The 24,729-nt window shown below is 39.5% G+C and overlaps 1 protein-coding gene across 1 annotated transcript in view; it reads right to left on the reverse strand.

The window, feature by feature from the left end:
• Positions 1 to 826: 826 nt before the first annotated feature.
• The window catches only part of LOC138763728 (solute carrier family 35 member D2-like protein), a 61,689-nt gene continuing 37,786 nt past the window's right edge, over positions 827 to 24,729 (reverse strand). The window contains exons 8-12 of the mRNA XM_069938386.1: positions 22,034 to 22,126; positions 11,201 to 11,268; positions 8,968 to 9,046; positions 4,302 to 4,384; positions 827 to 3,438 (exon numbers count right to left, since the gene is read on the reverse strand). Of these exons, the coding sequence (XP_069794487.1) occupies positions 3,333 to 3,438; positions 4,302 to 4,384; positions 8,968 to 9,046; positions 11,201 to 11,268; positions 22,034 to 22,126 (429 nt within the window). The 3' untranslated portion in view covers positions 827 to 3,332. The remainder of the gene's footprint in view (positions 3,439 to 4,301; positions 4,385 to 8,967; positions 9,047 to 11,200; positions 11,269 to 22,033; positions 22,127 to 24,729) is intronic.

The raw sequence follows: 24,729 nt of genomic DNA on the forward strand, positions 1-24,729 counted from the left end.
GGCTGAGGTGCACACATCCTTAGAAAACCTTCAAGTACTGTGTAAATGCATAAATTTCATGAATTTATTTTGATTTTATATGTAATTATTATAATGTACATTATAAAATATATAATGAAAATTGCAAAATTTTCCCATGCAAAGTAATATTAAATAGATACAGAAAAAAAAGTATAAACTTCATTGGTTGGTTGACAAAGATCTACTATTGAAGAGTCCTGAAACGGCAAGCTTTGAAAGTTTGGACTTTGTGGGATAATTTTCTTTGAATTATTTAAGTTATTCATGGGATTTGGTTATAGATGGCATTGCCAGTTTAATTTAAACCCTGCTATTGAATGGAATGTTGCTCCACCATTTGGAGGTCACTTTAAAATTATTGCGAAGTTGTCTTAACTACTACTATAATACCCCATTATTGTCACATAATTTCTTTCTTTGGCTTGGCTTCGCGGACGAAGATTTATGGAGGGGGTAAATGTCCACGTCAGCTGCAGGCTCATTTGTGGCTGACAAGTCCGATGCTCAATCTACAATGTAACATACATGAAATTTTTTTTAACTTTTGTCTATCGCAAAGCAGACAAGAGAGTCGCCCCTCAAAAACCAACAGCACTTGTTGTTCCTCGGCTGTTTCCCCTCCGAGTACCCTAGAATGACCAGTCCTGAGCCTGCTTAGCTTCCAAGAACAGACAATCCTAGGCGTATTCAGGCTATTAGGTGCTGTCTCCTGGATTGAAATTTTCTGATTCCGTCTCAACATATTTTACTGTGCAAAGCCACAATTCATGTTCACCAATTTAATAGAAATAATTGTAAACATTGCTTCTCAAATTTTAAATAATTGTATTGTTACATTTTTCTCCAATAAATGCATTCCCTTTCACCAAGTCACAGCATGATGTCAGGAAATAAAATGAACATTAAAAGGATGACTTTGAAATCTATTGCCATCACAAATTTGCCAAGTAATCTTAAGGATTGCAATTGCTAGTCAATGCAAAATTTATAATAGTTTTAAGTTGTGGATTTCATACATTTATCTGTGTACTACACCATGGAGAGATTACAGAATCAATTAACATTAAACCAGTTGGTAAATCAGCCATTAAAAATTATATTTGTTACAAAATATTTGAAAACAAATTAGAGTCAATGAAATCTGTAAAGTGGAACCATTGAAAACAAAGTAGACACTTGCTTTATATTTCACAGAAACTGCAAAAATATTTAATGTTCCAATTTTAATAGTAGTATATCAAGAAAATCTAGATTTTTATAAATGCATCTACATTACAATGGGTTAAATACACATTTATTTTAAAAATATTCATGTCAGATCTAATTCAATATCTAGGCACTTCAGTGTTTATGTACATTGAGCTACACACTTACTGATCACCAACACTGGCATTCAAATGGTTTGCAGTACTAAAAGCATTTCAGAAACTAGCCACTAAGCACTTTGTGGACTAGCAAAATTATATAGGGAATATCATTGTAATATTAAATAAACAAACGGTGCTGAATAAAATCAAGATGCTGGCACAATTTAACAGAAGTTATTGATCTTGAGCAGTGAAGGATCTTTAAATTTAAACATACAGCCTGGTAACGGGCCACTTTGGCCCACAAGTCTGTGCCACCCAATTAACCCAGACCCTGGTATTTTTCGAACTGAGGGAGAAAATAGGAGCCCCAAATGAAAACCGACAGAGACATGGGGAGAACATACAAACTTCTTATAGACAGCGCAGGATTTGAACCCAAATCCCAATCGTTGGTGCTGTAAAGGCATTGTGCTAACTGCTACACTAACCGTTCTTGTGTCATAGGATCCACTTAACCTGCAAATGTGCATGATTTTCTATTTATTTCATTGCATTCATAATTCATGATTGACAGATGCCATTTTGAGCTATTCTGCCAAAACATTTCAGAAATTGAAAATTTAGGAAATTCTCATTAAAGCACTGCACATACATTAAGAATTTTAGCTTCCTTGAATCTTCATTCAAAACTTTCAAGCTTTTAATTCTACTTCATATTAAAAAGGTTATGAAGTTTTCACAAACACAATTATACACAGTACATCTTCAAGCATCTTGTCAGAAGGGATAGAACAATTAGTCATTAAGCATTTGGTACATCCAGATTCAAAACAAAATATTGCTGCAAATTTAAAATTCTAAGTGTTTCTGAAAAAAGTTAAATGGGTCAAAGGACATAATGCTTTTCACCTGGTCTACCAACATTTTTCTTGTGAACCTATATTTTCTAATCTTCAAATTTTATAAATTGTTCAGAAGATCCTTTAGAAAACATTAAAATTGCTTTATTTTATCATAAAAATGTTGCAGTTCAAAAACAACTCTTCCAATTGACATTTGGAGTTTTACCACAATCTGTGCAATTAAATAGTTTTATGGAAAACTAACATTTTTCCATAAACTATATTTCAGAAATTATTCATTAAGGGGCAGTTCAAAAGTCCATTAAGCTTATTCTTAAAAGAAACTAAATTATCTGCTAAACAGCAGAAGCAGACGTGCACTTTTAGATGCAATTCTTCGCAAATATATTCTGAGCTTATCAACATGAAATGTGCAAATTAGGTGCTAAAATGAGGGATATTTGTGTCAAAATCCATGCTCCCCAGCCATTTTAACCATTTGCAAATTGCAAAATATAGGATGACGTCACAAATTATCCCCCACACTGCAGCATTTCTGTCACAGATAATAAACATTCAGTTTACTTACAAATACAGTATTAATTTTGTCTGTCAATAGACCAGTTTTGGTATTTACAATGCAGGAAATGGCTGCCCTCCTTGCAATACTCCACAAAGATATCCCAAGCTTCTAAATCCACAAGTATGAATTTTAAACAGAAGTTAAAAACTATGGGTACTCTGACCTACAAATGTGACTGAAATTGATAATGTTATAATTTAGTCCTCAGTAAATTAATTCAAAGCAATTCTTCTGAGATCACTCATTACTGTCCAGTTCATTCACTATTAAAAAGAGCTGCACATAGGCAAATAATAAATGTTTAAATGGACAGATCAAGATGCCCAAGTGGAGACATCTGGTTTGCATTGGGTTCTAATCAAAAAACATCCTGAGTGGAATGTGCAATGCTTTGTACTTCCTGGTGGCTGAATAAATACAGGCCATTTTGTAGTTGTTTTATTATTGGTCTTTTAACATTGTAAAAAACATACCAAAATTGAAAAATCATAATTATTATGATCTGTAGTGATGGATATCTATTATAAAAAAATTAAAATGAAATACTAAAACGGTTAATTGATTAAGATGCTCTGCTCAAACATCACTTTTTCCCTTGGTGTCAGTGTTGCTGTTTCCTAATGTCTTGGTTGACTGTTCCTCTGTGAATGTAATATAGGAGTATACCAAACTTCCAGCAATGCTGTTAAAACAAAATGCATTAAAAATCCATAATGTCTTAGTATACAAGGTTAAATCAAATAAGCAAATGAAACCATTCCAGAACATGGTGAACACAAGAAGAGTTCAAAGATGAGTTACAGAATACCAGGGCCTAAACGGAATACTATCCTGTTACAGTGAACACAACACAAAATACCACAGCCAATTTCCAATGTTCTCCCATAAATTTCCTTTGCATGACACCAAACATGAGATTGGAATTAAGAAAATATGTAAATTTATCTATGACGATGATAATCAAGTTGACAGGCACTTGATGTCCCCACTGCCCAGATTTCATTGCAACCCTATTAGGCATCCTGGAAGGTCATAACAGTATCCTGCAATGACTGACGGGCAATAAACTAAACAATCTTATCCTCTGACTTAGCAGATTGTTGATTCCAATCCAATACTAAGCAGTGAATTTTCAGTCTTGCAGATGAGATGATAAATCAAGGCTTCTTAAGCATATCTCTAATTATCCTTAAAACGGACTGGCTATTAATTTGTCAAATTTCCATCAAAGGCATCTTGCTAGATAAGAAATGGTTAGTTGATTCCCCATAAATGAGGCAATTTGGTGCCTCATTTTTTTTTTTAAATTTTATTCTCGCTTTAAGGCTCTCTCCTTCGTCCAGACAAAGCACAAGCCGTGGGATCCCTCATTTTGATACAATTGAAATTTGTGGTACAGTCTAGTTGAAATAATATTTCTTTCTTACAATGCAGTCGCAGATTTAGATTTTCCACAGCATGACAATGGGAACACAATCAAAAATGCTCTTCATAGTTCCAACTTTCATCTTAAGAAAATTTGTAAAATATGAACTCATCACTCACCTGATATTTAATCCAATGAAGTTAGTCCACGTGAATATATAATCACCACCAAGAAACATTCCTATATAAGTCACCAGAATATTCTGAGAGGGAAAAAAGATTTTATGCAGATTTAAAAAAAACTAAAGCACCATGTTAATTTTTGTGCAAGATAATTGACATGTTTCAAGTGAGATGTATGAGTATGAAGAATTAATGATCAAACTGTTTTTAAGCAGAGGAAGTTTGCTGCACAAGCATAAATTTTAAAATACAATGCACTTCATGCGGGGCAAAAAAGTGCATTCTGGAACTTTTTTGTCATACAAATAAATAAATTCTGTAATGTCAAAAAATTATTTTTGTTAAACTTAACTGTTGCCAAAATTACCAACTCTCACAGCTCTAACCTTATTTATTCTCTTCTCTCCTTGAAAAAAGCGTACAAAATTTAATGTTAAAAAATTCCCAATTTCCTAAATTTTATTTTAAAAATATATTCTGATTTCAAATTAAATATCCGAAAATGTCACTATTTACTCGATTTAAATAAATCAAAACATTCTCAACTTTGAATAAACATCTGTATACAAGATGGTAATAGACACAGGCATAAGAATCAAAATTTATTGTCATGAACAAGTCACCAAATTCAGTGTTTTGCAGCATCACAGTTCAAATTATGAACCATCTTACAAATATATAAAAATAAATAAAAATAACAGTGCACGAAAAGTAAGGCCGTGTCTTTGGTTTATTGATTATTCAGGAATCTAGTGGCAGCGGGGAAGAAGCTGTCCTTGTGCCGTTGAGAGCTCGTCTTTAGGCTCCTGTACCTCCTTCCCGACAGTAGCAGAGTGAAAAATGCATGGCCTGGGTGGTGGGGGCCTTTGAGGATAGAGGTTGCTTTTTTAAGACACTGCCTCATGTAGATGTCCTCAATGGAGTGGTCTGATGCTTGTGATGTCGCAGGCCGAGTTAGCAACCCTCTCGAGTTTATTCTTGTCCTGAGATTTGGCGCCTCCATACCAGATAGTGATGCAACTAGCCAGAATGCTCTCTTTGGTACACCTGTAGAAGATTACAAGAGTCTTCGGCGACACACCGAATCCCCTCAAGCACCTCATAAAGTATAGCCACTGGTGGGCCTTCTTCATGACTGCATGAACATGGAGGCTCCAGGACTGATCCTTGGAGATGTTGACGCCCAGGAATTTGATGCTCTTGACACTCCACTTCAGAGCCCTCAATGAGGACTGGGTCGTGTTCTCCTGAAGTCCATAATCATCTCCTTCATTTTGCTAATGTTGAGCGCGAGATTGTTGATGTGACACCATTCAACAAGCTGATCCATCTCCCTCCTGAATGGTTCTTCATTGCCGTTTGTGATTCTGCCGACAACTGTGGTGTCAGCGGCAAATGTAGTTAGTATTGGAATTGTGCCTGGCCACACAGTCGTGGATGTATAATGTGTAGAGCTTTATTGGGGTGTGCCTGCATTGATAATCAGTGAGGCGGAGACGTTGCTTCCAATTTGTACTGAATATGTTTTTCTGATGAGAAAGTCAAGGATCCAGTTGCACAGAAAATTAGCTAAATCCTATTGGCATTACATTAAAACCATAAAGCTTATTACAGAATCATTTGTAATGTATTGTTATCATGGAATTAATATTTGCTCACTGACCTACCAGTTAATATTTTTGGACTGTTTCAAGATTCCTTTATTGTCATGAAGCATATTTTTAAGCATATAATGCGCGCGTAATATGTGCATTTTACAAACCAGGCACATCCCTCCCCCCACCACGTGCACACATTACAGGTGTGCTAGACGAGAATATTTTTACCTGTTGAAAGAACATGCACAATTTATAGCAGCCATAGGAAAAATGAGCTGACAATTAATAGCAAGCGTGGGAAGTTATAGCGAGCATGAGAATGTAATAACAGCAAATGAAAGAACGTGCACAATTTTGATCTTGGGAATATCTCTCTGTACTGAACGCCATAGTATTCCTATAAACAGGACATTCTGGCTGGGACTGCACCTTATCAATGTTTATTGCCTAGACCCATCCCTGAGGGAGGAGATTAACATATCAAGTGCCTCTGATTTGAGACAACATTAAAATCCTGCTCAACTCTGAAGCCTGTCTTTGATCTATTCAATTGATTCTTCTCCAAAACGTGTTAATGTGTTGCAGCAGGATAGCTATATAATGGTGATTGACACCTCTGGGGGAAGTTGGTTGGGTGTTAATTGGGGGAGATTAACTGGCAGATACTGATGTATGTTTAATCTCCTGTCCCATTTAAATGCAAATACTTTTGTCAGTCAGAATTTAGAATACTACAGCTGCTCAGTATATGCGTGTGCACGTTATACGAAAATATTTTACACAATTTATGGCTATATGAGTGAAAATAGAGTAATAGTACAGAACGTAATATTTCATGAAATTGCATTCTGCCTGCATTAGGCAGACAAAGAAACGTCATTAGTGTTGCTCTGTGCCCCTTCAGTCACTGAGTGTCCATGGATTCTCCTCTAGCCTCTGCAGCTACACAGATTCCTGTTCGATTAATTGGCAATCTGAATCCAAATCTCTGACACTATCAGGAAGCCTTTAAAACCTTTCTTGTCCTCAGCACCCCCTCAAATTCCAGATCTGACACCTGGTTCCCATGAGCCAGTCTCCAGCAGCACACAGCTCATCTGGGTCCCACGGCTTCAAGTTGCCCGCAGTCTTGGTGGCCGTTTCAGCTGCTGAGCCCCTCACTAGTCTGGACGTGGTCACTGCCCTGTAGGGTCATCTCTTTGCCGTTGTCAAGCATAGGCAACGTCAACTTGGGCATAGATCCCGCGGATGCAGGATATTATGTATAATCACAATAGGAATACAGGCTGTTTAAAGCCTGTACGGAGCCACTGTCATTAGGACTGTGATTGAATCCTTCGGAGCAGTGCTATGTCTCTACTCTCCCGGGTCCACACCAGTGCCAGCACTGCCACTACAGCAGCTCCTGTAACACCACCATTTTTTTCTTCAAAGCAGTGTCCTTTCAAGTATAGGAAGTCCTACTCCTACACTTGAAAACAAATGATCAAATTTCCTAAAAGCTATATTGCAGTGTTTCTCTTTCAATGGCTCCCAGATAGGACAAAGAGTTGGCCATTTGACCTTCAGAAATGCTGTCACTTTGCAGTCATGATTGCTCCTCGATCTTACCATCTTATTCCTTCTTTCTCTAAATGTTCCTTAATACATTACAATGATTTTGATTGTAACTGTCCTTGAATCCAGTGGTGTGTGTGTTTTCAAACTCACACATCTTCTACTAAATAGCTTGGGGAGGGGGTGCAGAGAAGAAGGCACGATGAAGATGAAATGGGTGTTTTAATATTTTGGCAGCTTTCCAGAGGCAGTGGGAAGTATAGACAGTTAATGGAGAGGAGATTAGCTTGCATGATGATTTGAGCTGCACTCATAACTTTGCAATTTCTGAGCCACCTGAACCACCTCTCATAACACTCACTTCAGTGATTAAAGGTTTGGCTCCCCCATCACTCCACCCTGCTGCATTCAGACTAACACATGTCATAACTCACTTGTTGGTGATAACTCCAATAACTTCAACTGACTTTCCCTAGTCAAGTCTTTACAAATCAGTCTCCAAGGATTGACAAGGTTAAAGAGCAAATTGTCATTTAGACTTGTGGAAAAATCAGTAACCCTTATATATCCTGGTGACCCCCCAGTAGGAGCAAACAGAATAGCAATTGGTCTAAAAGAACACATACTAAAATGTGAAAGTGAATTTAAGAAAGGGAGATTATGACCATCAGTGATCCTCAGCAGTTCTAGGAGCTCATCTGTATCACCTGAATTCAGCCATGACTTCAAATTACAACTAGCACTTGATGGCAGAACCAGGGTAGACTGAACGATACCAAATCTTTATTCCTACCCTTGAACCAAAAGGAAAAAAGCCATCATAACTTCCTCTATCATCACTACATTTACAAATATGTCCCAAGTATGCCTGCTGTCAACTATGCACATGTTGGTTAAAAGGATTAAACCTGCCATGGTCAAGGAGAAGCCAATCAATGATTACACAGGATCACTGGGGGGGGGTCTCTCTCCCCTCCTTTGATGTGATCTACTGGATTTGTTGTCTGTAAAGGGCATAAAAATCATTGAGGACCCCTTCCACCCTAAACACAGTATCTTTCAGCTACTCCCATCAGGAAAGAGAGACAAGAGCATCAGAGCCAGCACCACCAGGCTGAGGAACAGTTTCTTCCCATGAGCAGTGAGAAGGGTGAACGACTAAAGGAACTGCTCACACTAACCATCCAAGACTCTCATATTCATTAAACAATATTTATTTATTTGTATGAATGAAATATTTTTCCTGCATTTATATTGTTTGTCGCTACGTGCGTTATGTCCAGCTGTACGTCTGCGTGTTTTGCACCAAGGACCAAAGAATGCCTTTTCATCAGGTTGCATTTATACAATCAGATGACAATAAACTTGACTTGATAAATGCCATATTACAGCTGATGAAGAGCAAAAATGCTATGGAATCCTATCAACCACAAAATAAGGCCTTTAGAAAGTTACATAGCATATCATATTAGAAGAAAATCTCCCAAAATGATTTTGTCCCATCTTACCTTAACACAGCCAACAATTGTGGTGGTAAGAGCAGAATTATACAGGGTGCACAGAACGGTAGAGTACATCAGAATAAAACTGCAAGAAAGAGACAAATAAAGCTTAGATAATTCAAAATTACACTCAAATCAACATAACTATTTAATAAATTCAAAATAAAAAATGATTTGCTCTGCACTGAAAAGCATCTTTTACATTAGAGGAGACACATATATTTGTGCCATGCATTGTAAGTTTGAATGGAATTTGCACTAAAAGTTATGTACCTTTGGGACAGTTCGATGAGACTTAAAATGCAAAACAGTTTTGTAGCCTTCAACATTGTACCAGAAACTTGGCTGGCTTATTCTAGCTGTATGCAGTCACTCAATTCACTCCTGGAGCTCAACTGCAATGAGGTCTAGAACAAAGTGATTCATACAGAAGGCAAACTACTATATATTTTTCACCACATATTGTTTAGTTATTGATAGGGTACATGGGACTAGTCCGTACAAAATATGGGGTACAATTCTACTTTGATAATCAGAAAAAAATATCCACCCTGCATTTATACATGCAAACAGACCTCTCTCACTTTAAACACCAATACATTTTTATATAAAACTTACTATGAAATGGTTGTGACCAGGCCTGTTGGATAAAAGGCTTTTTTTGGAGAACTGGTCATTTCTTTAAAAACACCTCAGTAGTAACAGCAAACCACTTGTATCAATATTTAAACAACAAACAAGGGAAGGCTTTTTAAGCATTAAAATAATGTTTAATTCTCACCAAAGGAATGCTGGCTGCTGCCGATCACTGAGACCTCCCAACCGCAGCCAATCCCCCAACACGTCCCCACTGATCCCCGACCCTGGGGAGGCTTCCCGGACTGCTGGAACACTCACTGGAAAGTCAGCGGGCTCCTATCTCCCTGGTCACCATAGCTCCCAACACTAGAGTCCCAACTCCGAATCCTCCACTAGGCCTACTGTACACACACACAGGGGAATCTGGTGTGCATGTACGGTAATAGGTCGAGGGGAGGGGCCAATGTCAGGAACTCTGCTGTGCTGAGGAGGGAGGGGAGACCAATGAGCTGAAGGTCCTGCTCCTGCCAGGGAGCCTGAGGTCCTGCTTGTGCCCGGGAGGCTGCTCTCCACAATGATGCCGGGTCAAGGGATTCTTCTGACCGCTTGGAGCTGGGAGACAGTGGCACACAGTTTGAGAGGGAGAGTTGAAGATGAAAGTCAATAGGGATAGGTAAAGAAAAAATGGAGAGAGGGAGTTACCTGAAACAAGGACAATCGTCATTCTAATTTTATATCAAATGATTTTTTTTCAACCTGTGAGGTCAGTTTGGCTCCGAAAAATCTTTGGATAAATGAGGATTTCTGATTTGTTTTGGAATGCTCATTTATCTGAAATTTAAAAGAAATTTCAGATAAATGAGGATTTTGGAGAATCCAATTTCAAATAATCTGAGTTGCTCTGTATATGCTATTTAAAGACAAATAAACACCATAAAAGCATTTAAATTTTAGATACAGTATGTGACATATTGAATTGTGAAGAGAGGTTCAAAGAAGTTAACAGAATGTCTACTTTCATCTCAAGTACTACAGGGAAGGAGATTATGTTTCAGTTTTAAATGGCTTTAATCAGACCCCCAGCCCTGTTGAAATTGGTGTTCAGTTTTAGGTACAATGTGGGAATGAGTGCATCAGATTTACCAGAATAATAGTAGGACAAAAGCTTCTGTTACAACAGCAGACTAATTCTCAAGGTTTATTGTATTAGCTTGTAGCAGAAGACGACCAGATTTCTATTTTGGGTTAGAAATGCAAAAGAACTGATTTTGGGCTCATGTTAGTTTTTAAACTCTGTTGCTTTCCTGCAACTTACCCAAGTAGAAATGTTTGGTGTGCTGGGTTACAAAAAAATGTGATTTGGTGCTGCATCACATTATGAATGGCATCCTGGCAGAGCTTGTTCTCCTTCTGCATAGTTTTCAGGAGTACAAACTCAGACTGATTTCCCACTAATTAATGACCAAATGAATCATTCTATTGACAATTTCTCCAAAATAAAAGGTTCTTGACCATTCATAGCCCTAATAGTATCACACTGAGTGATGCAGATTCGTCCAGTCTAAACTGGGGGAAAGGAAGTAGTAAGCAATGATTGATTTTATACAACACTAAAACTGGCAATTCCTTTAGAAGATCTTATGTACAATATTATACTTACCCCATTACACACGACAGCAGATACTGCAACACAAACATTGCATTTGACCAGCCTTCAAAATCAAATGCCTAGAAAAGAAAACTTGTTATATTCTCTTAATTTGTTAAAAGATTAAGTGAAATTTACCTCTACACTTTAATCTTCACTGATAAATCAGTGCTCCTCCACATTAAGCTCTTTCCCCAATTTGCCCAAAGTAGCAAAGGTACAGAATGTACCCTTTAAAGTCCATCACACTATAGGAGTGCAAGCACTGACCAAGCCAATAAGGACATACCAGGTCTGTGGTCAATGCACTTTGACTCAGGATACTTTGCTGGAAATAAGAGTGAGTACAGAGTAAGGAGTCCTTGTACTATTACTGTGTTTGTTTTCAACCATACATATTTAATGTATTTTAATGTTCATTAAAATACAATGCAAACTAAAATAAACTTACAAACATCAGCATACCAGTAACAGGAGTAGGAGATGAATTGAAAACAACTATAACTAAGAGGACAAACCAGGCAATTGCTCATCCTACTGTAGATAAAGAGCTAGACTAACTTTTGGGAGAATCCCAGACTTAACCTGTCTCCTCCTCTCAAGATGCAGTCTTTACCTCGAGAAAATATTTCCCAAGATTTCTCTTTACTGAGAGGTATTTCTCCAGTCTGGCCATTCTAAAAAATAACCCGACCATCTATTTGATCTTTGTGATGCCTTCCATCAAAATTGCTGTACATGTGATTCTTTCGATTGTCAGTCTCCCCATGAACATGCTGACCCCACTCTTGCAGCTTCAACTTCAATTTAAGGTCTTTTTCTTGATGCTTTTAACCACTTCCATCACCATTACTTACTGACTCCACCCCCCACCCAAACACAAGTTCATTGACACTCAACAAATTGTAGGTGCTGGAGTACAAAGCATTGGTAAACAATAAAATATTACATTGTATTTGGTCGAGTAACAATGTGAATAGCTTGTATTTTTGGGTATTTTGATCACTTCATTTTTCCTTCACCCCAGATCATAATCCTTTAAGCTTTAGTAAATTCTTGGAAGAATTCATTTTTCAAACATTTGCTCTTCTCGCTGCCTTGACTTCCCCAATTAGGTCCATGCTGACAATTTTGCACAAATAGTAGTGGCAAAAATTCATGGCCCAACACATTCTCATTCCCTCCTTATTATCAAACCAGGGCTTTGACCATACTTCAAATCATGCCACAAGTAGCGCAATGCACATTAAAAAATGACATGCCAGTCTGAAGTTGCAGCCTTGGATGTGCCGGGAGCAGTACTAGGCACACATGTAAGGAAATCCCTCAGGTTTTATGAGTTATTGGACAGCTAATCAGACCAATGTGGGAATCACAGACTCTTCCACAAATGGGAGCTGATGAAATGAGTGGGTAACTCGAAGCAGCCTGCTCCTTCCACTGCTCATGTAAAGATTGTCATGGCATCATACAGCATAGAAACAGACCCTTTGGCCCACCAAGCCCATAATAACCATTAGGTTTCTATCTACACAAATCCCATTTCATTGTCCCTCACATCACCTTCAACTCACTCAGAATTCTACCGTTCAAGTATACACCAGGCATTAGTTCCTTTATCTGCCTAGTAAACTGAAGAATTATTATTATAACTAAGGAATAATCTGAGTATTTTGCCAAGAAATAGCCTATTATACTAGGAAAGCACAGAAGATCTGACAGAGATAACTTTCCATCACACCCTATTCTTTTGTCCATTTCTGCCTTATTATTTCACAAATTTTCTGATTTATTCAGTACTTTTCTAAGCTAATTTGATTTGAACTGATTGTTCAACACAAAAAGGAACATTAAACACTGCTTCTAAATGTAATAAATATATTTACTCCAGGGAGAAACAAGGATAAAGTTAAAAAGCACAATTCTATACCTAACCTTTGAAAACTGCATACAATTCCATACCATTCTCCTTCAGCAACAGTTACTTTCTCCAAAGGACTCTTTCTATCGTGGTCTATTAGAAAACATTACATGTGTATTCTAATGTACAGTACGTGCCAAATTTTAAAAGCTGCAAAATGTTGAGGTCCAGTATAGCTTGTGATAACTTGTATTTTTAAAAAAAATCATACTGCATAGTTTCCAAGGCTCTGTGGAAGCACTGCAAAAGTTCAAAGGTGCAGTATGATGCAATTTGCTAAAAAGTAAACCAATACAGTTTTAGCATGCTGAACACATTGAACTGATTCTATTCAGAAATTTTGACCGTCTTAAGCATTTACCCTTTGATGATCTTAAAAGTCTTATTGTCCAAGTAATTTAATTCTCATACATTGGTGAAAGAATAATCTTTTGATAAGTTCATGCATATTCAAAATTTTAGATTTGCCTCCAAACCTGTGCCTGTTTCAAGAGGTCATGCAGCTAGTAATGCCACAAGTAACAAAGTGCATGTGAAAACAGGGCCCCTAAATGCACAAATTTGCTTTCAATTTCCTTCCTGTGTCTTTGCCCTCAACTCCTGTTCCTATAACGTGTTATAGTTGCCTGCCAGAGCTTGCTCAAAGAAACTACCCTCGAGATCATAAAACAGAAGTTCTATTCTATACAAGTCTCCCTTTTACTTTTTTCTGCAAAGGTACACAGCTCTTGAAATCAATTCCGACTGAGCAGACATCACGTCTGTGTAATGAATTCAACTACTCGATCCTGCCAAAGCAGTCGTCTGCAGGGGCCTCTTATAAACGGCCTAGTGTGCACATACTAAACATTACCCCACTTATGACAAATGCTGGACCAAAATACAATTTGAAATATTATCCAAGCTAGATATTTTAATAACTCTACCACTATATCTCATTGATTCAAAAGACAAAATTTAGAAAATCCAGTCACTACAAATTACAGGAACATTATTTGAGATAAAGATTCTTGATGCTTCTTTTCCTGGGATTTTTTTGTGGTTCACAAAAGTATCATCAAATTCCCAAAAGCTCCATGCTGGGTTTCACAAGTTTTCAATCTCCCCCCAACTCCCCCCCCACAATGATGCAACATGGTGTGTCACAGGGACTGCAGCAGATCTGGTGCCTTCGACTTATTTGCTGATGACGCCAAAATATGTAGAAAAGCAAAAATGTAAATAGAACATATGGAAACTACGAGGGACTATAGCTCAAATGATTGGCTTTAGAAATGGAAAAGACTAGCAAAATTTGGAAAAACATGCAACTATTTTGGTAGAAAATAGAAAGGCTTCTGAATGAGTTCTGAGATTCAGATGGATCCAGTTTTTCTAATGAGCAATTTGCAAAAGGCTGGCATCCCAGAAGAGCCAGTAATTAGAGAAACTAATACTATATATAATATTGTTTATTGTGCATGGAATTAAATGCCAAAGTAGTAGCTAGGCTTCAGTTTCATAGGACATTGTTGAACACTCCTTCCCCTCCTCCCTACTACCCCACCATCTGGATGTAATGCTGATACACTAGAAGCAATTTAGGAAAGATCCACCAGACTAATATGCAAAAAAAAAAGGTTGTTCGTAAGAGTGAAAGCACACGAAAATGCTGGAGGAACTCAGCTGGTCTTTTCAGCATCTATAGCAGGGACCCCCCCCAAACGTTTAGACCATCGACCCCTTCATGGAATCCTTGATCCCTCATTGACCCCCAGGTGTCAGCGCTGGCTGGATGGGGGAGGTGTTGGGGTGGAGGCACTGGCGGGAGCAGTGGGGGGGCGGGGGGAAAAGAGGCATCCCCAACAAACAAAAAAAACACACATCTTCTCCGCTCTGACCACCCTCCCTCATCCTTCAGTTCACTCTCAACTTATTAAAAGGCCGAAGCCAAATACAAACATGGCAACAACCAAGGCCAGGTCTTGTGAAAGGTTGGCCACCCCTGCCATAGGTGCTATTTTCCACAGATACGTCCCTGCTTTCAACGGCAAAAGTTCAATCAACCCCTCCACCTGTCTGACATTTATCGACACCACACCCCCCCCCACCCCCAGGTTGATTATCAACCATTTTGGAGACCCTAGTCTAAAGGAGACAAAGATATATTGCCTTCGTTCTGGGCCTGAGCCCTTCTTCAAGGAATAACCCAGAAACAGGAAATCTCAAAGTCTTAGAATTTAGACAATGCTGGCTGGGGGAAGAATCCAGACCAACAAAAGATGCTAAATGGATGTGATAAGTAACAATGTATCATGTTTGTGTGAAAGGAGATGGAATGGAGAGACAAAGTTAGGGAAAGGGGAAGGGGGTATGTTTTAACGAAAGCCAGAGAAGTCCATATTAATGTCATCTGGTTGGAGGTTGCATAGCTGGAAGACGAGGTGTTGTTCCTCCGATAGGCAGGTGTCTCAGTCTGGCAGTGCATGAGACCATGGACAAACATGCCAGCAAGGGAATGAAATGGATGGCCATTGGAAAATCCACACTATTGAGGCAGACAGAGCCAACACGCTCAACAATGCGATCTCACAGTCTACATCCAGTCTCACCGATGTTGAGAAGACCACAGGAGGAGCACTAGATGTAGATGACCCCTGGAGATTCGCGTGGCTTCACTTGGAAGAATTGTTTGGGGTCCTGAACGGTGCTGAGGGAGGAGGCAAGGACGCAAATGGAGATTTCCTGCTTTTGGACGCAAATGGAGATTTCCTGCTTTTGGACGCAAATGGAGATTTCCTGCTTTTGGCTTATTCCTTGAAGAAGGGCTCGGCCCAGAACATCAGCAATATATATTTGTCTCCTATAGATGTTGAAAAGACCAGCTGAGTTCTTCCAGCATTTCTGTGTGTTTTTACTACAATCACAGCTTTTGCACTTTTGTTTCACTCTTACAAGAGCAAAACAGGCTCTACTTGTACCTGCTGGAATTTAATAAAGTGAGATAGGATTTGATGGAAACAAAAAGATCCTGAGGGGTCTTGACAGAGCAGAGTTGAAGACGCTTCCTCTTGAAGTAAAACCTAGAACTAGGTGTCATTGTTTAATAAGGCATTCAAGACAGGAATGTGCATTCCAAATATTCACTGCCTTTTGAGTGCAAAACTTCCTAAGGAGTGGTGGAAGCATTCTTTGAATATTCTTATCACAGAGATAATCAGATTCTTGTTAAGCAAGGCAGGGGATTGGTGGGGGCACAGTTATTGTGGGTAAGCAGGAATAGAGTTGTGATTACAATCAGATCAGCTTGTGCTCTAATTTAATAACATTTGGCCTGGCAGCCTAATTCATATGTTTACCAACAATCCATGAGATCTAAGTTTTACTACCCTCAGACCCTTGGCTCAACTCACTCCATTCTATTTTCTTTCCATCATGTGACCAAATGGTTCCTCAAAAGTCCAGTATTTCAAAATATCAATGTAATCTTCTTTTGTGGCTTGTTAGATTCCAGTCAAGGCCAGAGAATTCTGCCCCAATGTATTTCCTCACTCTTTTTCCTCAGATGTTTCTGTTAACTCATCAATCAAAATTAGAAAACAGTTAGCACTAGAAATTTCACCGAGGCCCAGCTGTGAATTTATAATATATTTTTGAAGATTTGTTCACATTGTACCTCCTCCTACCCTAGTTCTTGCTAGAATTCCATTCCACTTTTGCAGTTCCTCCAACTGAGAAAGATTGGGATGGACATCTGTGAGCACATGGAGGAATTGGTGACAGTAATGTGAAAAACTGGGAAAATGGAATGGAAATAGGAAGCAAGGTAGGAGGAGGTAGAGTTCACATAGCTTATGGAATAATTGCACTTATAATTACTTGCTGATTTGTATCCTAATGTAGAAGGAAAGATCAAGAAAGAAAAGGGACAAAAATGGGCAATGTGAACATTACAGCAAATTAAGCTCTATACAAGTATAGGAAGCTGCATCAATATACCAGAAAAAAATGAAAGTGCTTTCTTGAATAGGACTTAAACAAGTACTGTTCCAAGAATCCCACAGGTATAGCTGACTTGTGTTTATTCCTGCAATCACATTTTTTAATCTAGCAAAAGTGTAGAGGTGGAGAATTTGAACTCAGTCAGGTGAAGTAAGATGATTAGTTGGACCTCTGTTCAAAGTGGCAGGGCCTCAGGCCATCTTTCTGTGGGTTGGAGATGCAGGAGAATTGGGCATCAATGGTGAAGGAGAGCTGATTGGGAGCCCGAATTGGCAAATTGTCATAGTGGCAAAGGTGCCAAGAAGTTGAACTAGAAAAGAAAGAATAGACAATGTTGAAAGAAATTAGTTCAATGATACAAAATACAACTGCTTTACCAGAACAGTTAGGCCTGTGGATCTTGAGAGGTATTTGAAGTGTTCAAGACGACATGACTGAAAGCCATGCAAGGAAGTTAACCAGAGGAACAAGTCAGTGAAAACATGAGAGAATGGTCTAAATGATCAGTACTGGCTGGTTTTCTCAATGAAAAAGTGGTACACCAAATAGGTATGAGGTATTGGGAAGCTGATGATCACCCAAGGTCTGTTTCCAAATGAATAGACCACTTCATGATTGGTTTCATGGCAATGCTGACATTTTCAAATGATGTTATCAAGGGCCATATGCACATGAGAAATATGAGGCAAACAAGGATAGTGCAAGGTATGAGAAGACATGCTGCAGTCCCTGTTTCACATACAATCGTTCTGCACGCTAATATAATTCCACCAAGTTGAATGACATTGGTAAATTATTAGAGAAGGAGGGAGGATGGGTGTATTCAGTGCCACGAGTTGAAGATGGGTTGAGAGGGGAAAAAGATAGCTTACTTCTGTCATGATCAGATTAGATGTCATTTGTACAGTATTTGTGACTAACATTAGGACTATAACACTTTCAATATTATGACAGAAATCAGGATATAACTGAGGAGATTCAGGGAAAGATGGCTGCACAGAAAACGATCATCTGCTCAAAAGGAAAATTGGAGCTTGGGGAGTACCTTGCAAGCAAAAGAGCAAGGTGGAGAGACAAGGAATGTGTTTTTGAGCTAGGCAATAACAGATTTGAAATAGATCAGTTTACAATGTCAGTCAACTTGGAAACTAAGCAAGAATGGTTAGCATAGTAGTTAGTGCAATGCTATTACAGCGTCAGCGACCCAGATTCAAACCTAGAGCAATTTGTAAGGAGTTTGGACATTCTCCCCATATCTGCATAGGTTTCCTCCAACCCTTCAAAATGGTACAGGGGTTGTAGGTTAATTGGGGTATTTGGGTGGCACAGGCTTAGGGGCCGGAAGGGCCTGTTACAGTGCTGTATGTCTAAATCGAGTTGGATAGTCAGCCATTTAATGGAAATTAGGGAGCGAGCAGGAGTTGCACATCATAGAATGAATTTCCAGAGGGGATGAAAGCAGATGAGAGAGAATCAGAAGATACAAGTTTGGGATCAAGAGTGAGAGGGAATCGTATAGGTTTGACTCAATACACTGGAAACATTGAAGCAGCGAGCCAATTATGTGATCTTAATCCTCGTGACCAAGAATTTCCTCTGTTACACCTTTAAGGATTAAAGCAAAACTGAAGATTTTAATATATTTTGTAGACAGGAAAGCAGCCACACATGCTAGAACAATCCTGTAATGTGACCATTGTTGACGAACAATACCAAGGCCCATTAATACTTTGTTCTGTGATGCACGAAAGAAATCAGTTATGAGTAACGAGGAAGGAATTTAAAAGCCTGTCCAGCTGTTTTATGAGAAATGTTTGAAAATACACCCAACCATGTGCTTATTAAAAATATACCAACATCAATTACATCGTAATCTATTTTCAACTCAGAAGCTGTTTACAGTACTTGTAAGATGAGACAGAACTATTCATCTTGCATCAGGGCAGGGTAGATGTGAGTTGGATTTATATCAAGTGTTGTCTCTACTTCAAGATATTTTGGTTGCTTTTAGCTAGTTCAACAATTTTCCCCTTCCACTGACTTACACAACTTAATATATAGATTGAGAGACAAAGCCATTCTATTCAGTAGTTGGATAACAGTAATTTATTATAACAATTTATAGCATCAAGTTCTCTTTGGTCCCATCGATATCATGCATTTGGGTCACAACTCAGTTTGCAAACTTCCAAGAATGAGCTATTGCGTTCAACCCAAGTGGTATGTCTGCTGAGAATTTTCAAATTCTAATACCAGTAGTACAAGAGACAGTATGTTACTCAGGGAGGAGACACGTTATACTGTGCTTAAGATAGAAGAAGCAGGATGAATTGTATAATAATGAGCATAACAATAAGCTACATCATTAAATATTTAATACAGAGTTCTTGAGAAACTCAGCAGGTCCCACAGCATCCAGAAGAGGCAAATATATAGAACTAACATTTCAAACCTGAGCCTTTATCAAGGTATGAGCAAATACAGACAGGCACCTATGAAAAAGGTGAGGAGGTGGATGAAAGAAGGGAACAGGAGCACAGGCCAACAACTAAGCAGCCAGAGGTGGACGTGGAGAGGAAGGTAGGAGAGAAAAGCTGAGAATTAATGGGGTGGGGGAGCTCTGTGAATTCAGAGCTGAAGGAAAGGCAACATGGGAGGGGGAGTCTCACAGAAAATGAAGGTCGGTTAATGCCATCTGGATAGTGTGTTCCCAGATGGAGTACGAGGTGTTGTTCCTCCAATTTGTAGGAGGTCTCGGTTTGGCTGTGATGAGACTATGGACTGTCATGTCGGCATGGGTTTGGGGCAGGGAATTTAAATGGGTTGCCACTGAGAGATCCCTGCTATTAGAGCAGGCAGAGCAAAGGTACTCAATGAAATGATCTTCCAGTCTGCATTCAATTTCTCTGAGGCAGTAGATATCCATTACAGATTCACAAGTGTTACTTCTCTTGGATGGGTTGATTGTGGCCCTGACTAGTGTTAGGTCTGCTTTGTTCATGAATGAGTGAGTCAGACACCAGACTGAGTCGAAATCAAGGTTCTTTATTACCGGATTGTAACACTTGCAACTAACAGTGTTAGTTGGAGAAGGCGCATTCTGTCGTTATCAGCAAGTGGTGTTCTTTATATACCTTAGGATACGTACTTAGTAAATGATCATACCATGACATTGTCCAATGAATAAACTGTTGCTGTCCCTCTCTGCTAGCTTCCTGCACATCAATTTGTCATCCCCACTCTTATCTTGAGAGTACAAGGTCACAACTGCATCTTGTTACGGCCCAGCACTGGGTGACTCCCTCTACATTCCCAGCTCATGATGTTTTTACCTAACACTAGTGGTGAGCGAGGAGGTGAGGACAGAAGTATAGCATTTCCTGCATTCATGGGGGTAAGGTACCAAAGGGGTGATGATGGGAAAGAATGAGTAGACAAGAGAGTCATGGAACGAGCAATCTCTGAAGAGAGGAGAGAGTAAGATGTGCCTGGTAGTGGGATAACATCATATGTGTTAAAAATTGTTGGATGTGGAGATTGGTGGGGTGGTACGCGAGAACAAGAGAATCCTGTCCTTGTTGCGTCTGGGGTGGAGAAGGCCAGGGCAGATGTGCAGGAAATGTAGGATATGTGGGTGAAGGCCGAGTTGGAGGTACAGGGGAGCCAAATTTTATGAAGGAGAACATTTTGGATGATCTGTCGTGGAAGACCTTGTCCTGTGAGCAGATGGAATGGAGACAAAGGAATAAATTTTTTCCAGGGTGTGAAGAGGTGTAGTCGAGATAATTGTGAGAGTTGGGGGTTTGTAGAAAATATCCGTTGAGAGTTTTTCCCCTGAGGTGGAGGCTGAGAAAGAGGACTGTTGCTAGAAATGGACCAAGTGAATTTGGTGCAGCCTCAACTGAGGTCAGAACATTCTGTCTCCAAGAGGGGAAGGTCAGAGGAAATGGTAATGACCAGGCAGGAGTTAGAGTGGGGGGCAGTGGGTGGAGGAGGATGAGGGGATCCAGGGGATGGTGTAGGGTTGGGGAAGTCAAAGCGTAGGAGGGGGGAGGTGTGGTCTCCACTTAGAGACTGGATGCAAACTAGAAGATGGCTTCGTTGAGCATCTTTACTCTGCCTGCGGTAATAGCAGAGATGTCCCAGTGGCAAAGAATTTCAATTCCCTGCCCCATTCCCTTGTAGTCATGTCTGTCCATGGACTCATGCACTGCCAAAATGAGACCACCTGCAAATTACAATTCTAACAGCTATTCCATCTGGGCACCCTCCAGGTGATGGCATTAACATCAATTTCTCTGGTTTCTGTTAGCCCCTAGTCTCCCTCCCCCTCCTCATCTCTCTCCCCCTGTCTCTCTGTCTTCTTTCCTCTAGCTCCCCATCCCTTGTCTCTTTCCCCTCTATCCCACTGCCTACTTTCCTTTAACTCTGCTATCTCCTCCTCCCACTCCTCCCACCCCCCCCCCACCACTGAACAATTCTCAGCTTTTCTTACCTGCCCTATCCATGGCCACTCCATTGGCCCATGCCCCTCTCCCCACCCTTCTTTCCCCACCTTTTTATTCATGCGTCTGCTTGCTTTTTGCTCATACTTTGAAGGCCTGAAATGTTGGTTCTACATCTTTGCCTCCTAAGGACACTGCAGGACCCGCTGAGTTTCTCGCCACACATTTGTGCATTAAGTGCAACCACAGCATCTGGAGACTTCTCTTATTTCACATCATTAAGTATTTGTCTTCATTACCTACAATAACAGTGATGTAGTTGGATAGTGGGCACTATGGGGAAAGAGGAAGCATTCATAACAATTGAGGATAGATCTATAGGGAGTCTATGCATACTTTTGCATGTGGAATAAAAAGGATACAAGAATAGTAATACAATACAAATTGAAACAATTCAGCAAAAAGTATACACAATAAATTATTCAATAAAGAGCTTACCTTCTGTAAATCGCCAGTGAAATATGCAACAGCCAAAGAAGGTAAAATCATAAAGAGGGCATTGTAATAAAGCAGTCCATATTTTCCCAACTCCTACAAAGGAATGACAAATTATTAAAAAAAACTCCAGATCTGTACAGTACAAATGGATCACAAAACAGTCAGCCACCATCTCTTTGCTTACTATGATGCCAATCTAATCCCATTTGTCTGAAAATGGTTCATATCCCTCCATTTCCTGTCTGTTCAGATGGGTCTTCACACCTTTCAAACATTGGAATCGTATCTGATTCCACCACCTTTCCTGGGAAGCCATTATTAATACACTGTTCCTTTCCACAAGAACAACAGGGAAATCAATGACTGCCAAGCCAAGCATCAGTGGCACAGAAATTATTGGAGAACATTCTTAAGCTCCTTTTCCAGTGGACTCTGTCCCAGTTAATTGGCTATGCAGTGTCCTGGGATAGGAAGCTCTTTGTGCCGTTTCCACTGGGCCACTAATTGATTTTCTACTGAAAACACTCAACCCTGGAGATTGTTCTACCTTCAACTGGAAACAGATGACTTTTTGCTGTCCCTTTTCCACTAGTTTTATCAACAAATGCTGTGGATATGAACAACGGTTGAGGTGGTTAACCCCCCCCACCCCCCAGCATGAAATGTCATTGGTTGCTGGTGTTCGAAGTGTTATCTATTACAGCAGGCAGAGAGAAGATGCTCAATGAAGCCATCTCCTAGTCTGCATCCAGTCTCTAAGTGGAGACCACACACTCCCCCCCTCCTACGCTTTGACTTCCCCAACCCTACACTTCATCCCCTGGATCCCCTCATTCTCCTCCCACCCTTTGCCCCCGACTCTAACTCCTGCCTGGTCATTACCATTTCCTCTGACCTTCCCCTCTTGGAGACAGAATGTTCTGACCTCAGTTGAGGCTGCACCAAATTCACTTGGTCCATTTCTAGCAACAGTCCTCTTTCTCAGCCTCCACCTCAGGGGACAAACTCTCAACAGATATTTTCTATAAACAGTAAATTCCCAGTTAATTCCTGGGACAGGGTGCCAGTGGAAAAGGAGCTTTAGAGAAAGATTTACCTATATCTAGAAAAGTATGGACTTATTAGGGATAGGTAGAATGGCTTTGTGCAAGAAGGTGCAGTCTTACAAATAGTAGTTTTGTGAGGAGACAATGTCAAATTGATGACAGCAGTGAATTTTGTGAATGTGAGTAAAGAATAGCTGAATATCTCATCAGTACTCCACATCTTCAGAATAGCACTGGCACATCAGGCTAGCTTAATAGGTCATTTCTCCAGAGTGGAGCTTGAGTCTAATTTTTTTTTAAATGGAGATAACCAAAATATTTTCACTGTATTTTCCCCATAGCAGATTGCTGCTATTAAATTCAAATCATTTGGCAATGAAGGCCAACATTACATTTGCCTTGATTACCTGTTGCACCTGCTAACCAACGTTTTGCAATTCAAGCACAAGTGTTCCCAAGTCCCCCTGCACAACAGCATGCTGCAATCTGTCGCTATTTAAATGACAAAATGATATTCTCTTTCTTCCAAAGTGGATGACCTCACTTTGTACACCACCTGCCAAATCCTTGCTAATTTACATAGTCTGACGACATCTCCCTGCAGACTCTCCACATCACCGGCACAATTTGCTTATCCACTCAATGTAGTGTCATTAAATTTTGATACGACACATTCCACTCTTCCAAACAGTTAATGTACATCATGAACAAAACCAAAGTATCACTGAACCAGTTTTATGCTGCTGCAACATGACATGCCAACAATGAATCTAAATGTCTGAACTTTAAAGGCAGGTAGCATGCCTCAGTTAAGGGTTAAAATGCGCTGCAAGATACTAGCTGGCATATTGTTTACAAATTCCTTGAGTACACCTCCATTGTAGCAGTCTTTAAGCCAAGATATTTTTCTGCCTGTGAGATAAATTTAGCTTTGAATTTGTTTTTGTACTGGATAGAACCAGGGCAAAAATATAGATAAATTATTTGATTGTTGTGAAAGTATTATCGTTTTAATAATTTACTGTCTGTTTTAAGTATAGTTTAATTGTTTTAATAGTTCTAATTAACAGTGAAAAACTCAATGCTACTTCAGAACAGACTATTCATTTTCTCAAGTCAAACAATGACGTCTGCATGCTGCCCAGGCAATTATAAATGGAAATAGTCGCAATACCTTGCTTACCTCCTTATCCATTTGTGTTGCCACTTTCAGGAAGCTATGTATTTGAAACCCAGGTTCTCTCTGCTCATCAGTGCTCGCAGAGTCCTGCAATTTACTGTAAATTTTAGTCTTGCACTTGACCTCCCAAAATGCTCAACTTCACATGTCCACATTAAACTCCATCTGCCACTTCTCCACCTGAATTTGCATCTGATCCATAGCCAGCTGCATCCTTTGACAAGCTTCCCATTAACCACAATTCCTCAAAATTAAGATACAAGACTACAGATGCTGGATTCTGGAGCAAACGAATAAAATGAAGGAACTCAGCAGACAAGCAGCATCTGTTGGTGGGTGGGGAAGGAGTGTTGACATTTCCTGGTTTAGTTCTGATGTAGATCATAACCCAAAACTACAAAAACTCATCTCTCCACCTCCCTGATTCTGCTCAACCCATACTTCCTAAGCAGTGGTTTACTCCATTTTCA

This window comes from Narcine bancroftii, chromosome 5 (genome assembly GCF_036971445.1).
Source record: "Narcine bancroftii isolate sNarBan1 chromosome 5, sNarBan1.hap1, whole genome shotgun sequence".
NCBI classification, from domain to species: domain Eukaryota; kingdom Metazoa; phylum Chordata; class Chondrichthyes; order Torpediniformes; family Narcinidae; genus Narcine; species Narcine bancroftii.